Here is a 16,377-nt window from a genome sequence, read left to right on the forward strand (position 1 = left end):
TTTTCTGTTTTGGGACATTAAAATAGCACATTGTTAATTTGTCCCATTGATCCCTGAGGTTTCCTCTTAACTGCTACGGCACCATATATACAAAGCAGTAAGGATGTTGCTGCTTGTACAGAGAGCAGTGACCGTACTTAATGCGCGACATTTCGGCTTAAAGCTGCTTCCCTATTCAATTAAGAGCTATGCGTACACTTAATGAAATCGATAATTTCTGTCTTTAGGCTTCCTGATGGCCCCTCGAATATGCCGCTGAACGTGTTCTGCAACCAGGCTGAAGGCACAGCTGCGTTCTGCTGTATGTGAGAAGTTTTTTCGACAGCGCTGGTGTGCGTTGAAAATACGCATCGCCTTGTGCGTGATTAATGAAGCTACTGTGTGCGGCCGTCGGAGACACATTCAACCAACGTTGCTGATGCATTACAAGTGAAAGGCCCCAGGAATCACTCTTGCAGCATGACTGTATACATAATAATATATAACAGTTATCTTACATTTTTCAGCGTTTCCAATGCACATGTACACTGTAAAATCTTGCTTGCGCTCAAGGCGGCACAGTAATCGCCTACACTTAGGCGCACAATATGAAATGTAGAATGGTTTGACTATGTAATCATTTCGAAGACAGTATCGCAGCCATCTTACCGACCATACTCCAACAGTATTGATTTTTTAAAGTGTAATAACAGCATACCTCCATTCATATAGGCGAATTCCAGCGTACTCGGGCCAAGTTGATTTAAAAAATACAATGAGATGCGAAAGTGCAAGTGAAGTCATTTTCTTAGTGGACCTTTTCACGTTCGCTGTCAAGTTTGTGGTGGGCCGTGGTCTAAAGTAGTGAAATGTGATTGCCTGGAATTACTGCATAAGTTCGCAAACCTGAATATCTCATTCTGAATCGCATTTGCAAACGTCATGCAGAAATATTTGCCCGGTCGCTACGTCATTTCTAGCCGCCTTCAGTTTGTTTCATATCTGTGCCGGCAAAATGCGACGAAAGATGCGAAGCTAGCGATCGCGCAATCGTCTCACGCGCGCGACAGCAAAAAACAAACGTGGTTTTCAATACAGGGCACTGCTCTCAGATATCAGTTAGTTTAGGTTACTGGATACACAGCAGCTGGAAAACACCGACGCCTTATCACTTTTAGCCTGAGGCAGGTGAGTCAGCGCTATATCAGCGCGTAAACGAAAAAAAACGGGTAGTCAAGTTCCCGCATCAGTTCACGATGCTCTTAGCGATTTGGGGAGCGTGTTCGACTACCCAGTTTATTTCTATAATTGAACATCGAGTTCAACGGGTTGTAAAGGGGCTATACATTTAAACCATAATATAGTCGGATACAACATTAGAGGCCGTGGCAATTCCTCCGGAAAGGCGTATGAATCTGACCTGCATCGACGGGTCGTTACTATTAAGTCCGACGTCCGCTGACTCCTACGTCATCTCATGAGTGAGACTGCACATTTGGACGCAGGGCAATCTGTGGTCCCACTTAGGTCATCTGGGCGGAGCTCCATCTTGAGTTGTATCCGACAATAATTCCGGCACATGCACTTGGCCCGGAACTTGAGGTAATGAAGCCTTGAATATGACGTCGCTGGCCTTGGTGTCTCAGCGCAAAACTCAGAAACGGAAACCTTGCATGAACAAAATTGTTGCATTGTGAGCTAGAAAGTTCTGGTCTAGAAAGAAAAGGCCAATGCACTACAACATTTCATCATTAAGAGCATTAAGAACTTCGATGCCGAAGAATATGAGTAGGAACTGAAAAGTTCCTACTCATATTCTTCGGCATCGAAGTTCGGGTTATGACAATGAATGCATGAAATCAAACACGATTGATTCGGACTGCGGTACTTGCATGCCGTTCTCTTTGCGCAATGTGTGATCAAGGCCTTTTTGCTAGGCACGTGTTCTTCTCGCTTAATATTCTGGCCTCGGCAATCACGCGCTCTCAGGAGCACTTGTTTTCTTTTTGCACAGACATGAACGATACTCTAAACAACGGCTTCCAACAACCCTCTTCAACTAGTAGCAGCGGCTGCGTCGCCGTTCCCAGCACATGCAGCGCTGGCACAGAGGAAGAAGCAGACATTGCGGAAGACTACGAGAGGTGAGCCCCAGTTTGAAGAGCTCCTCTGAATGTACAAACTAAGGGACAGCGCGGGCGCAGCCATGCAAATCAAGATAGTTGAATTGATATGTACCTGCATCTTCAATCGAACTTCTGATGACGGAACGGCACAAGATCATCTGCTGCTTCTGCGCAGGCTGTTAATGCTGGGAACAAGCTTGAGCCCTTGGGCTCTCATCAAAGTACGTTGAAACGGAGAAATCGTTTTTCTCCGCATTCCACAACATTTAGTGCTTCCAGGGTATATAAAAGAAAACGCAATATTTCAATAATTTTATTGTGATTTTCAACCTGTAGCGTAATTGAAAGCAACCGAACGTTAGAGAGGAATGTATCAACATATCGCATATACGACAGAAAAGTATACAAGCACACAAACCGTCGTATAACTTTACATATATGCGATTTTCAATTAGTCCTTTTAATGACGAAAATGTACGCGATCACTCAGTTTCGAAAACAAGCATTTTCTGATTAAGGTGACCAAATTTGTAGAACTGAAATTTGAGAAGCTGATGTGCGGCAGCCTTATGGAGGGCGTATGCTATAAGAAGATATTTTCAGTTATATGATTCCCGAAGTTTCAGCGTCATGAAACAGTCGTATTTGCGTAATAAATTTCATTTTAGAGGTGTTCATGGCGCTTGAAGTAAACTTATGCACAGCTCGTAAAAGTGCAAGAGTTGAGGATCATCTAAGTCTTCCTCTTTTCATCCGGCCTCTTCGGCTTAGTTTGAACTACAAAATGCTTCCCTCTCTACGACACTCTTCTTAAAGGTACACAGCATGCTTAAGTGGGCTTTTGCCTATTTATTCATTTCGATAGAAATATCAGTATGAAAAGAACTGAAATATTGAGTATCCTGTGCAAAAGTTATTGCAAACGAAAAACCAGTTTCTCAAAGTCACGCGTAGCTTCCGGCGTTGGAAAACGATCATGTCGATTGCCTTATATATATATATATATATATATATTTTTAAGTTCATATGTGAAATTCTTGCGGATGCCCCAGTGTGGAACGAGCTATGTTAGAGGAAGAGCACAGTGTTCTCGGAATTATCATTGAAATGTGCTCGGTAATGAGCGTATCAAGTACGTGCAAAAGATCACTAAAATTTTAGTTGAATTTTAATTGAATTTAAGACTTTTCGAGACTACGCTAAAAAGGTTAGAGGGAAGCGTGAAGTTAATCATCGTTAATCATGGTTTAGAAAGCGGTACTATATTCATGACCGATTTGTGACAAGTCCGTGGAATAAAAAAAAAGGTTATCAACATCCGTGTTATTTTATTTTATATTGCTGGCCAATTGATATTGAAGGCTACTCGAAGCTCTTAGTAGATATTAGAAGACTGACGTTTTCAGCCAGCTCATGATTATAATAAATATTCACACCTCACTAAAGCGCGCGTATTAGGACACATGTCTCGAAGGTCAGGCGGCCGCCTTGAGCAATTGCAAGTCATTAATTATACAGCGCATGCCTTTTGGTAAGGTATCTTTATCACTACCGTTCGAAGCAGCTAATGTCTTAAACTACCCTGCCATCCCACATATTGTGTAATATTGCTTCTTTGTCGAACCGATAACTACAGAGATGCTGAATGGCAGTAGGCGCTAAGGGAAGAATACTCCTTTTGACTACTATTTAGGGACACTCGGCAGCCTCAAAACATTCTCACTATCGCCGACAGTCAGTATCACTTTGGCTCTCAGGGACGGTAAAATATGCATATGGAGTGAAATTTGCTACCCTCACTCTAGCTGTCGTCTTGCCAGGTGGTGTTGTAGATGGCATGATTAGTTTTTCGCAGGCATGACGCAATGAAATGGTCATGGGACCAGTATATCAGATAACGTTTTGTTAGGACAAGACGCGGTACTCTCCCTCGTGGTACTCCATCATGCCAGTGTTGTGAACCACTAGTTTTCGTGTTCGTAGGTGATTCCTCACGTCTACTGTTATATGCTACATCACGTGTTTATAGTCGATCTCACAAGCTAATTGCAGCACTGTGGAGGCACTGTGGAGGTCTTATAGAATAGGAAGAGCAAAAACCCCTTACGATGTATTCATCCGCACCGCGTCGCTGGCTCAGCGTCCCGACAGCGTGTGCGCTCACGCGTTGGGCGAGTGAAGCGAGCACACGGTTAGCAACCAAAGCTCTTAACGTTGTTTGGAGGCTATGGCGTTGGTCAGCAATGGCAACGCCGAACAAGTAAACATGGCGGCAGCCTTCGAAGCTGGTTCGTTCCTTCTCGAATATATAAAGTCGTTCCTCTACGCTGGGCTGAGCGCGATTTGTAAGCCCACGCTTGTGTTTCCGTTATATTTGCGTCCTGGCGCTTCGACCGCATTGTATTGGTGACTACTTTGCGCTTTTTCCAAGATTAATTAGCAAATTCTCGGAGGCAAGGTTTACCAGGCGTGGCTGAGCAAACAGCTGAACTCAATCATGAGGACAAAGCGCACCTGCCACTTTGTCCTTGTCATGAGATGACAAAAAGCGATAGCCGATTCCGCCGTTTCATTGTTGCTGTCAGGACAGTGGGCAAGTCGCAAGCGCTAGTTCGGATAGAAGAATTCCGGTCCTGTCTGCAGGGGCGATGCGATGCTCCTTCACCACCATAATTACCGGGGGTTATCGAGAAAACAAATAAACGCATATGCGGTACATGCCAATCGTGACTAGCGTATCACGTATAGCTGTGACTGTGCTCGTGCGGAACAAACGCAGTTGTCTTCACGTTCCCCAGTTATCATGCAATTGCAAAGAAAACTATCGTTTCCTGCGCAAGCACTGGTCTTCCTTCAGCTTCGTAGTTTGCACCCTGCTGCAACCGGCTTGTGAGAATTTAGAGCCCTTCCCACTGCTTGGGAATAGGGAAGACAAGCGAAGCCGTCGAGTGTACTTTTTGGAACTGTAATGGGACAGTCTTTGCCTGCATTCTAAAATTAAAGAGACATACAGTTAAAGTTCAGGGTTCCTTTCGAACACGTCCGACAGAACTGAACACGCAGCACCGAAAGGGTTTTCGATAAACTCCCGCCGGGATATCGAGGTAGCATCGGGGAAGCTTTCCGACTGCGACGCGTCGCGCGCGCGTTTGGCTTCACCTGCCCGATCGTCGTCGGTGACATTGGCTCGACGGCGACCCGCGCACTCGCGCTACAATCCTATGTTTGTAAACGCCGCCAAGCCGAGTGACGTGGAACTTAAGGTGATGTGCAAAGATGATGATAAACACGCGCGTGAAACTGCAGAAATAATAAGCTTTGAAAAAAACAACGGAAATAAAACATGATATTCAAGGCGTCTGCAATAGCGCGCGTCTGCGTGCTCCGACACAGCATGGCGATGCTTTCTGGCGTGTTACCACCTTAAATATTGTCTACACGAGTACCCTTTGATCCTAGCACTAAACAGTTTCGCTATAATAGTGCAGTGGTACTTAGGGAATGGTTGCTGCAGTGAATACTTTCTGTATTAGGAAGAGCTTTACTTCCTTCATTTTTTTCTTGCACATTGTTAGCGATGTCACAGCTTCACCTTTCTTGTGTACCCCTACATTTTATTATAAATATGTTTCCGTAGCCTTCGCATTGGTGGCAGTACACATCCTGACACCAATAAATTTTGTAGCAGTTGGACTCCTGATCACACCTGTGATGCCGAAGAAATCGAGCAGTACTTCAAGACCCTGGCCAATACTCTCCCGTTCGGTATGTGTAAGACTATTATCGGCTCCTATTGTTAAACAGGTATATACGGCTCGCTTCGCAAGCGTATCAGTACACCAATGCGTTCCTTCGTAACTGACAGCTCGCTTGTTCAGAGATAAAAGTCTTAAAAAATAACTTGATATAACAAAACACTCAAGGAGTGCAGAGGGGGAACAGCGCAAAAACGGGCCGAAGAAAAAGGACCACACAACACATTTTTTCGTCCCGTTTTTGCGCTGTTCCCCCTCCACATCATGTACCAACTGGCCCCTCAGAACACCCTTCTGCAATTTATTACTCAAATAGTATACTAACAAAGGTAATCATTTTTCTACAGTTCTCTATCACGATGCATGGATCAGGTGTGATTTCTCCATTATAATAAGAAAGCGCATCCGAATGAAGTTAGTTGCGGAGACTTGGCAGCCGCGGTGGCAGAGTGGTTACGGTGCTGGGTGCAGCGGTTGCGGTCGCGGCTTCCATCCCGGCCTCGGCGGGATCATTTTCGATTTAGCCGAAAATGCTGGAGGCCCGTGTACTCATAATTTGGCGTGCGGGAACCCCTCGTGGTGGAAATTCAGCTCTTCACAACGACGTGCCTCATGATTATATCGTAATTTTGGCACGTAAAACATCTATCTATCTATCTATCTATCTATCTATCTATCTATCTATCTATCTATCTATCTATCTATCTATCTATCTATCTATCTATCTATCTATCTATCTATCTATCTATCTATCTATCTATCTATCTATCTATCTATCTATCTATCTATCTATCTATCTATCTATCTATCTATCTATCTATCTATCTATCTATCTATCTATCTATCTATCTATCTATCTATCTATCTATCTATCTATCTATCTATCTATCTATCTATCTATCTATCTATCTATCTATCTATCTATCTATCTATCTATCTATCTATCTATCTATCTATCTATCTATCTATCTATCTATCTATCTATCTATCTATCTATCTATCTATCTATCCGCCTAAGACTTTGTGCTCTCCTGGCCGTTTGGTTAATCGGATGTATACCAAAATTGGTGTGGCATAACATAACCTTATTAGGAACATAAATGACGGGTCATAACATGAAAATCATGACATGCATGTCATGAACAGCATGATTTACATTTACAGGAAAGTGCACACTTTATATCCGCGCCCGTTCTCGATCTACAGTACATATATAACGTCTGCACCAATCAAATTCGTCAAATCATAAAGAGGGTTGTTAACGAAAGAAAAATAAATTGTGCAACAGCGGCACGTCTTGATCGCGTGTCGCACGTTATACTGACAATTGCGAAAAAAGGAGTCTCATTGATGTTTTAAGTGTTCTGGATATATGAAAGATGGCACTGCAAGAAGAAAACCCGTTTTCTTGGCAAATCCCTCTAGGTGGGTGTGAGCCAGTGACGTAGGACATGATCATTATAATAATCATCAGGTTGGGGAGAATCTGGTTGGAACACGATCGTCTTAGTAAGTTACCTTTACTATTACCACTGCTCTTGTTCGGAATAAGAAAATACACGAGTACATACTTCAAGCTACCACGCAATATGCTCTTCGATGAACGAAGAAAGACGCAGACTTGGGCGAGCTTAGGATCACACATGGTGACAAGATACAGCGTATATCTATTACCGGGATCAGAAGAAAGAGGGAATAACAGAGGACAGGCACTGACGGTTTGTCGAAACAGGTCAACTGAAGGTCAACTGAAGGTTTGTCGAAACAAAACGACAAAGTTTATGCAAAAAAAAAAGATTTAAGACTGCTCATGCACGCTTAGTCACGGACACGTACGATCTCCTTCAATATAAAAGGATTCTCGAGCTCGTACCAACAATTCACGAGTAATCAAGAAACATATATTATTCATCGTGTAAACACACGTAATATTTTTCACAAGTTTTTCTGCACGAAAGTTGCCGTTTCTTTCTTTTTTTTGCAATAAACCTTGAGTTCATAGGAAGCGGCTGTCCTTTGTTGTTGCCTTTTTCTTTTGCCCCGTTAAAAAAATTTACGCTGTATCTCTTCGCGAACGATGTACCGGGTACTACGTCTTTCAGTGGAGGTCCGCAGCTCATGTGCATACATGTGATTTCATGCATGCACAGACGACACCGAGAATGGACGAGCCGCCTTCCAGCTTCCAATCTCCAGCACGAGTTTCGAGGAAGCAATGCGGAGTACGAGCGATGGAGATATTGGAGCAGCACCAGACTTCTTGGGAACCGACATGAGGTGAGGGCCTTTTTAACGCGATAGCGTTAAAGAGCTGGCTTCACAGAAATTCCGGTGCTGGTATCGGCGTCGTCTTTGGTTGTGAGCGGTAAATAGGCATTCTTTCTGAGTAAAAATTCGAGGTAGATGCAGGGCAAACAAAAGGAATAACAAGAAATCTTCCGTTCGAATGGCACGGGGGATTCGAACCTGCCACCCCTTGCTCCGTGGTACTTTGGATTTAGCCGCTCGGCTACCACGTATACATCCTCTAGCATACTAACGGTGAGCTATTTATATACACCATTTAGCGTTGGTGGTACGCATATCTGAGGTTATTCAGCGGCTGGCCACAACACCCGCGAGATGCCTCAAAGGGCCCACGGCCGCGCTATTAAACGGGACGCCCCGCCGCGTGGTCGTGTCCGCGTTTTGTCGCGCCGCATGCGTGGATATTGGACCCGGAGGGCGTCCGCGCTTTGTCTTTCCTTGCGGCACCGTTTATGTCTCCACCGAGAAACGATAAAAAGGCTAGCGATTGGGAAGGCGGTACAAACACGGTCAGATTACACCAACGCATTCTACTCTTGAACGCGAAGCTCAAGGGCCCTCCAAGTTTTTGAGGTTTTGAATAAGGATAGGTCAATAAAAGTGAAGGCCTGCAGTTTTACCAGATTTCTTAAATGTTTCCTTGGTGACAAATGAGTAACTATCAATAATTCTCCATCCATAAGGCAGTTACAGGATATCGGCAACCAAGGCGCTTTGTAAGCTGCTCAGTGAATGCTGTGCCATGTGTGTTCTTTCACTTGTTTCATGCGAAGCAGAAGGAGCAGACGCACCTGCAGCAGTTGCAGTAGCAACGATCTTTCGTGAACTCGTGCAAGTAAGGTGCTCATGGCAAAGGCGTCAGCTGTTCTGGAAGATGGCGCGAGGTGGGCACTCGGCTCTGTCGACTAAGAGGGAATTTAAAGAAATAATAAAAATAGCAGAATACGCAGCAAAGTACATAACGTTCATAGCGACACGAATTATTTTGGAAATTACCACGAGCTTTTCCGGAAATATATATTCCAGTGAACATTCGCTTTCTCAATACCATAACGAGTACGCCCTCACGCTACTGCGAGTCCGCTCGCACAATATGCGGCGAATTGAATGTCATTGGGTGAGTTCATCGTCCCAGAGTGGATATAGAATGGCTGAGAATAATCATGGTGACCGAGAGAGACTATTGATCGTAACTGCTGAAATAGTACGAGTTGGGCAAGTTGGAGCCATGCTTCGATTAATGATTGTTGGCAAGTTGGAGCCATGTTTCGATTAATGATAACACATTTGACTGTTATTCTGTGTATGACGACTGCAATTTAAATTATTCGCTCGTCTAATACGGCTCAGTTGGTGCATCTTTGAGCTATTTCTGTTTTAATGTTATCAATAATGTATAAGGGCTTAGAAAAGGCGTTAAAAATATTCCAGCTTCGTTTCACGTTGAAGATGGGAAAGATTACACCATTATACTACTACCACGTGTTTTCCACTGTTCTCATTGTGTCGTTCTCGTACAAGTAATCACTAATACTATACGCATCAAGACAACAAGGAGCTTTGTACACATGCCGCCGCGGTGGTAGAGTGATGGCGGTGCTTCGCTACTGGTCCGCAAGACGCGGGTTACATCTCGGCCACGGCGGTCACATTTAGACAAAGGCGAAATGCAAGATGCCCCTGCACTTACATTTAAGAGCACGTCAAAGAACCCCAGGCAGTGGAAATTTCTCGAGCACTCCGCCACGGCGTGCCTTAATGATATCGTGGTTTTCGTAAGTGAAAGTCCGAAATTATTACTTTTGTATGCATGTGATCAAATGTTTTATTTTTGTCTCTGTATAGACAAAACATGCCGCCCTCCTTCCCATAGGTCAGCAAACTCACTCATTAGCCGACTCACTCAGACTCAGATTGGGTTGTCAGTCTAAGTGTCAGAGAGTCCGGGTGAGTAATGTTTTGGCGAGTTTGAGTATGAGCGAGTCAGACTGAGCAAAATTTTAGTGAGTCATGGTCCGAGTGAGCCCTACGCGTAAAATATAATTCTTGAATGAGTATGTGCGAGCTCCACTTTTATTGCCGATCTATATGTGGTCCTGTCTATTCATCTTCAGGATTACTATCAGGCTTATATTGGCTCATGTGTATACTCACGTCTACGCACACTTTTTTTTAACACACTAGGGTTCATACGCCGCCTCAATATTTATTGATCAGAGGCGTAACCTAGGGCAGAGAGGGGGTGCCTTGACATCCCACCGCAAACTGTTTTATGGGAAGTTCTTGATAAATATATCTCGTGTTAGTCACGTTTTTCACGAAAATGTCTTTACTGGATTCAAACAACTGATAACTCGCATTTAAAGGAACGATATCAAAACGCGCCACGTAGAGCACCGATTATGTGAGATATTGGCGTTAAAGAGCAGACACCATGATCGAAAAACCTCATTACACGCTAACACACTCATGAGTCGACTCACTCAGACTCAGATCGAGTTTTTCGACTTAGTCTGAGTAAGCCCTCTTGAGTAATATATTGATGAGTCTGAGTGCGAGTGAGCCCTAAGAGCTAAGAGTTCTTGGGTGAGTCTGAGTGAATTCCATTTATTTTTTTTTTGCCGAGCTATGCTCCTTCCTTAAAATCAATGAACGCACCCTATTATATTTCTTGCCCGATTACACGCAGGAATGCTGGTGCTGACTCCACGGAAAGCGAACACTGCAAAGATATGAACAATGGGCCCCGCGACGTCGACCGCGGCGACAATGCATCAGGGGAAAGGCCCCACAAATGCGAAATGTGTGAAAAATCGTTTAAATACAAATGTAATCTCGTGGAGCATCGCCCCACGCATACCGGCGTCAAGACATTTCGTTGTGGCATATGTAGTAAATTGTTTGCACGGAGTTCTTCTCTCAGTAAACATCGGCACACGCATACAGGCAAGAAGCCCTTTCTATGCGACATATGTGGTAAGTCGTTTTCACGGAAGGATAATTTCACCTCACATTCTCTTACACATAAATACGAGAGGCCCTTCGAGTGCACGAAGTGCACTAAATCCTTCAAGTATCTCAGATGCCTTCGTCGGCATGAACGTCAACATACGTGAGAGGAGCGGTATAAAAAATAACTATATATGTGGTCATTCTTCGGTTATACTGCCATCTCTTAGTCTTTCTAAAATTGAGGGAGACTAAGAATTAGAGAAAAAAACCCAAATCAGTCACTCCAATGTATCAAGAACCAACAGCACTGTTATCAGTGCATGTATCCTTTCACTAATAGGATTTGTAAGAACTCATTCGCGTAAAAAAAACAATACGTAACCGCCTTCGCGGCTTGAATGAACCGCGATTTCAGTGCAGCGCTGCGGTGTGCCTTTCAGAAGAAATTCTTGACCGTTGAATAACATCAGTGCTAATTTTGGTGTTGTGTGCGGCAGTTTTTAAAAAAAATTGTTTTAATTCACCTCATACCTTGTGACATGTACACGTGGGCGTTCGTAGCAGGGAAATATGTGTGCATAGATCAATCGTGTAGGCCAACTTTTACTTCGAGACTTCAGCGAGAAGCAGTGCAGAACGAGCAATTGTACTCGCGCTCTTTCTGAAATCAAAACGTTTATTCAAACGACGCTTGTGAGAACTACTTTTTTATCGTGATAAACAGCTCAGCAAAATGCGCGTGGTAAACAATCTTGACTTCCAATTGTGAATTACCGGAAACAACCTCATCGTCTCAATGAGTATGCAATGGTGCAATTCTGGAGATCATTCCCACTGTTTGCTGATCGGATTGCTGTGTGACTGTTGTAGTGCCAAGATGCTTCTGGATCAGCCCAAATTGACTTCATTTGGGTGTTGCGAAACGAGAGTTGAAATGTCCCTGCGGGAACCTCTGTGAACATTTTATTACCAATTTCTGCTGTGAAATTTGGTTTAATCTAGTCATGTCTGCTATAATTATCCAGAGACAAGTGCTTCAAACATGATCCTCTTATTGTTAATTTGAAGTTTTTTGTTCCTCTGCCGAAAATATTTCTCCTGAGAGTTGAGGCTAACATCACAAGGTGTTTCAATGACGTTTCATATCTTCATGTGACCTTCGAAAGACATTATGTAAGTTTTTAGTTGCAGATCCTATTTTCATGACAGTAGTCTGTTCTGACACGGTGATTTGTACCTAGAACTGCTAAGTCATTTTACCCTAACGTGACAAATGCATTTGTGCAAGCGAAGAATAAAATGAAAAGACATTCTGATGGTATAGTTATGGTAGTGATTTATTTTTCCGGTACCTCGGATGGCAATAAAAGAAAATCTCTCCAAGGAGTCATTGGTAATGGACCACTACATGTGAACTAAGGTCTACACACGAACATATAAGAACAAATGTATACGGGAAAAGGCTCACGCACTGGATCAAATTTCCCGAAGAAATGAGGGCTACGGGACGGGAAAGCATCAACTACCTTGAAAGCTAGAGGAAGAAATTCGGTGGAACCCCACACAAGAACTATAGAGGAACTACCGCCACGCCGGTTATATCCGTGATCTTCAACATTTATGGGTGGTGAAGTCTTGCGTCCAAAGAAGATGGAAGAAACAGAAATGTTGCCGCAAGTTGAAAATGTGTTTAGCCATGTAATCTCGCAAAAAGTCAGAAGCATATGCTATGCTACAATACCGACTAAATTAGAACCGTTGCTGCGACAGCGTGCACGAAATGCCGAGAACGAAAAACGCAGGTGATGCTCACAAACGTGATAGGTCGGAGCAATGGCCAGGGGGCAACATACAAAAACACGCGTATCGCCACCACGGCAGGACAGATAATATTGTCGAAGAGTTTGGAAGAAATACGCCGGAGACACGGTCACCGCTTTCACTTCGCGCGGCGAATACGGGGGCGACGAGAACGAGCAGATGCACCGACACATTCAAATACTTTAGCCACTAGGAGCAATCTGCGGCCTATCCACAAAGACCACCCCACAAAAGGACAATGTCACGAACAGAGACCCTCGCAACTTAGACGAAAAATTGACCGCGGCGATACAACCGATTATGGAACGAGGCAGATGTGCCTCTTGATTGTAAATCGCTGAGATAACTCCCATACCCAATCCAGGAAAGCCGACACTTTTCGTCATATCTCGCTAAAGTCTTCCCTAGGCAATCTTTTCGAGCACGTTGTTCACAACACACTCTGAACAGACTCAACAAGCACACAGAGGAGAAAGAAATCCTACCTTCGCCCATGTATGATTTTTTGTCCAGCTCTGGGCGCTCGAAGCTATAGGAGAACATTTTGGAGATTACGCCGAAATAGAGCAATGGGTGCCTTATCGACTTTTTACGTGAAGGGAGCCTTCTAAAACATCTCCCACACGGGAAAGAAATTGTACCTGCAAGAAGCACCGCAACCGCTTGTTCCATCCTTAACCTGCAATGCCAAGCTCAAACCACCTGAACGTAGCACCCGTGATTCGAAGTGCCATATGCTCGGACCACATGAGGTACTGGCAGAAGGTCTGGGGCAAAGACGCTATCAAGTAGCCGCAGAGGCCATCGGAGACTAGTTAAGAAATGCACTCAAATGCGCCCCAGAAACCGGTCGTTCATCCAGGACATAAAGCGAGAAGAAAACAAGAGCCTTTAAAAGATGGAAATAGTTGGAGGGTAGTAGAAAGCCTTAAACCAGTCATATTGGGCCTACAGCATGGGGGAAGCGAGACAGTCCTTACCAGGTAGAATACCAACACAAAACCATGCACCTCTCATCGTATCTCTGCAGACGAAAGAAGCCGCCGTACAAGATCTACGCGCTGATTAGAAGTGTCTCACCTACAGACCCCTTACCTTACCTTTCAAGCCGCCACCTACAGAGTACACATTTTACGGCTACCCTATAAACAGGCGCAGGAACTTCAGCCGTGAACATCCAAGAGACGCCACGAGGAGCTCGGCACGATCAACGTAAGTGAACTGATAGAGTCGCACTTGGTGATCCTGAGTGAACGGGTATCGCTAACGGGGACGGGAACTGCCCTACGACAGCTAAGCGACCCCGTGCGATTCAGCGAAAGTGCACTGAAAAAATGCATGACCCCCGCCCCCCCCCCCCTTAGTGGAGCTTCTCTACGTTACGCCCGCGCCCGCGAATATGCATCCTGATTAAAACAATGGCCGTCGATGTACTCGCGCGTAATGCTTACGAAAGAAGTCACCAGCTCTCACGAGGTCGGTTGCCCCATGGTACGGCAGTTACCATGTGTTCAATGCCCTCTGCGAACGCCGCGACAGATGAACATGCCCTACTTGAAACAACCACAATAGTATGATGGACGCCAAACCAGCCATGGTGGTCTAGTGGATACGGTGCTCGACTGCTGACCCGAAGGTCGCGGGTTTGAATGCCGGCCGCGGCGGCCGCATTTCGGTGGAGACAAACATGCTGGAGCCCCGTGTACTAAGATTTAGCTGCACGTTAAAGAACACCGTATGGTCAAAATTTCCAGAGACCAACCCCACGGCGTCGCTTATAGTCATATCGCCGTTTTGGGACGTGAAACCCGAACTATTATTGTTATGGGTGCCAGGTCACGATTACCTTGCTGGGAACAATAGAGCCAAAACCTCGGCTAGAGGGCATACTCCCCGAACTTCACAGCGAGGCTACGATGAAGAGGAGATTTCGGAATCGATAACGAAACAATTTGACGCAATAGTTCAACATTACGGAGTGCAACGCCGGAAATATGCCTCACCACAAGACTCGCATGCGCGCCGGAGCAGTTTCATGGAGGCAGCTACAAACCAACGCCTTTCCACACCGCACGCCATATCACTGCATCTACTCCACACAATACCAGCAACAATCCCAGATTACAATGCCCGGCAACGCTCTACCACGCCCCTTGAGCGTGTCAGCTCATGAGCATCAACTCGCCAGCCTACACCTGATTGTAAAACGGACCCTAGCGAACGGGGGGTTTCGACCCTCTCCCAACCCTAGCCATGTCCTAGCCACGCCTAGCCACGCCTAGCCGTGGCTTAGCCATGTCCGGGAAAGGGGATCCTGGCGGTTGAGCCGACGCCGGATTTTGGACCTTTAAGGCTCCCCGGCAGAGGCAACACACCCCTTTGGCCCCGGCTTCACGTAGACGGCACTTCTGGGCTGACCCACCCAGGGGAAATCGGCAGTCGCCTCTTCCTATCTCTCTCCCCACACGTCTTCGTCTTCTCTCCCACTTTAGCCTTTCCTGTCTCCTCCTCACTTCTTTTTACTTCCGTTCTTCATGGCGGCAAGGGTTAACCTTTTGTAGTTGCCCAACCTTGGGTAGTTATATTTAGTTTTAGCGGCGATGTATGGCTGGCGACTCCAAGTGTTTTACCTTGTAGCGTCCCCTTGTTGGGTCGGTGGTGGGTGGCCACCATCGCCGCCGAACTTCTAACGCTTGACATGGCAAAATCTTTTCCCCCTCCCAACGATCGGTCCCTGAAAAGGAACCGCACCGATGATAGGTTATAAAAAGAACCCGAACTGATTGTGACCACTTTCCCCGCTTTCTGATCATACACTCTCTTGCAGATAATGATTCGGTTTCGGCACTGTCTGTATTCCTGATCGCGACACTTGAAAACCTGGTAGGCAAAAAGTATGACGCTAAGAAACTCTCATCTGGTAATCTTCTGGTTGAAGTGACCCAGAAAGAGCACTCAGACACCTCCTGAAACAGAAGTTTGCTCACTTGAATGTGTCCATGACCCCCCACCGCAGCCTGAACATTGTCCAAGGCGTCATTGACAACGTGACCAATGCGAGAGACCGAAACTGACCTCCTCGAAGACTTCCGAAACCACGATGTAGTCGCCATCTTTCGTATCACCATCAGGCGGAATGGTGAAGAGGGTGGTGACGCCCCATATCATCTTGACGTTTAATCGCTCCACCCTGGCCGAATCAGTGAAACGGCGTTCACTCACTGTAAAGCTCGCCCCTATATACCGAACCCTAGAAGGTGCTTCAAGTGCCAGAAGTATGGACACGGTTCTAACACATGTCGTGGAAAACTAACATGTGCGAAGTGTGTGCCCACGAGCACCCTACCGAGAACTGCACCAGTACACAAGCTGAGTGCCCTAACTGTCACGGGTCCCATGCCGCATATTCTCGGACATGTGAGATGTTCAAACGAGAA

At 45.3% G+C, this 16,377-nt stretch overlaps 1 protein-coding gene across 1 annotated transcript; it reads left to right on the top strand.

The window, feature by feature from the left end:
- Positions 1–1,995: 1,995 nt before the first annotated feature.
- Positions 1,996–16,014, top strand: LOC119380826 (uncharacterized). The gene is made up of 4 exons (XM_037649006.2): positions 1,996–2,123; positions 5,791–5,870; positions 8,011–8,137; positions 15,957–16,014. The coding sequence occupies exons 1-4, from the start codon at positions 1,996–1,998 to the stop codon at positions 16,012–16,014; spliced, it is 393 nt and encodes a 130-aa protein (XP_037504934.2).
- The last annotated feature ends 363 nt before the right edge of the window (positions 16,015–16,377 follow it).

Source organism: Rhipicephalus sanguineus, chromosome 1 (assembly GCF_013339695.2).
Source record: "Rhipicephalus sanguineus isolate Rsan-2018 chromosome 1, BIME_Rsan_1.4, whole genome shotgun sequence".
Classification (NCBI taxonomy): Eukaryota; Metazoa; Arthropoda; class Arachnida; order Ixodida; family Ixodidae; genus Rhipicephalus; species Rhipicephalus sanguineus.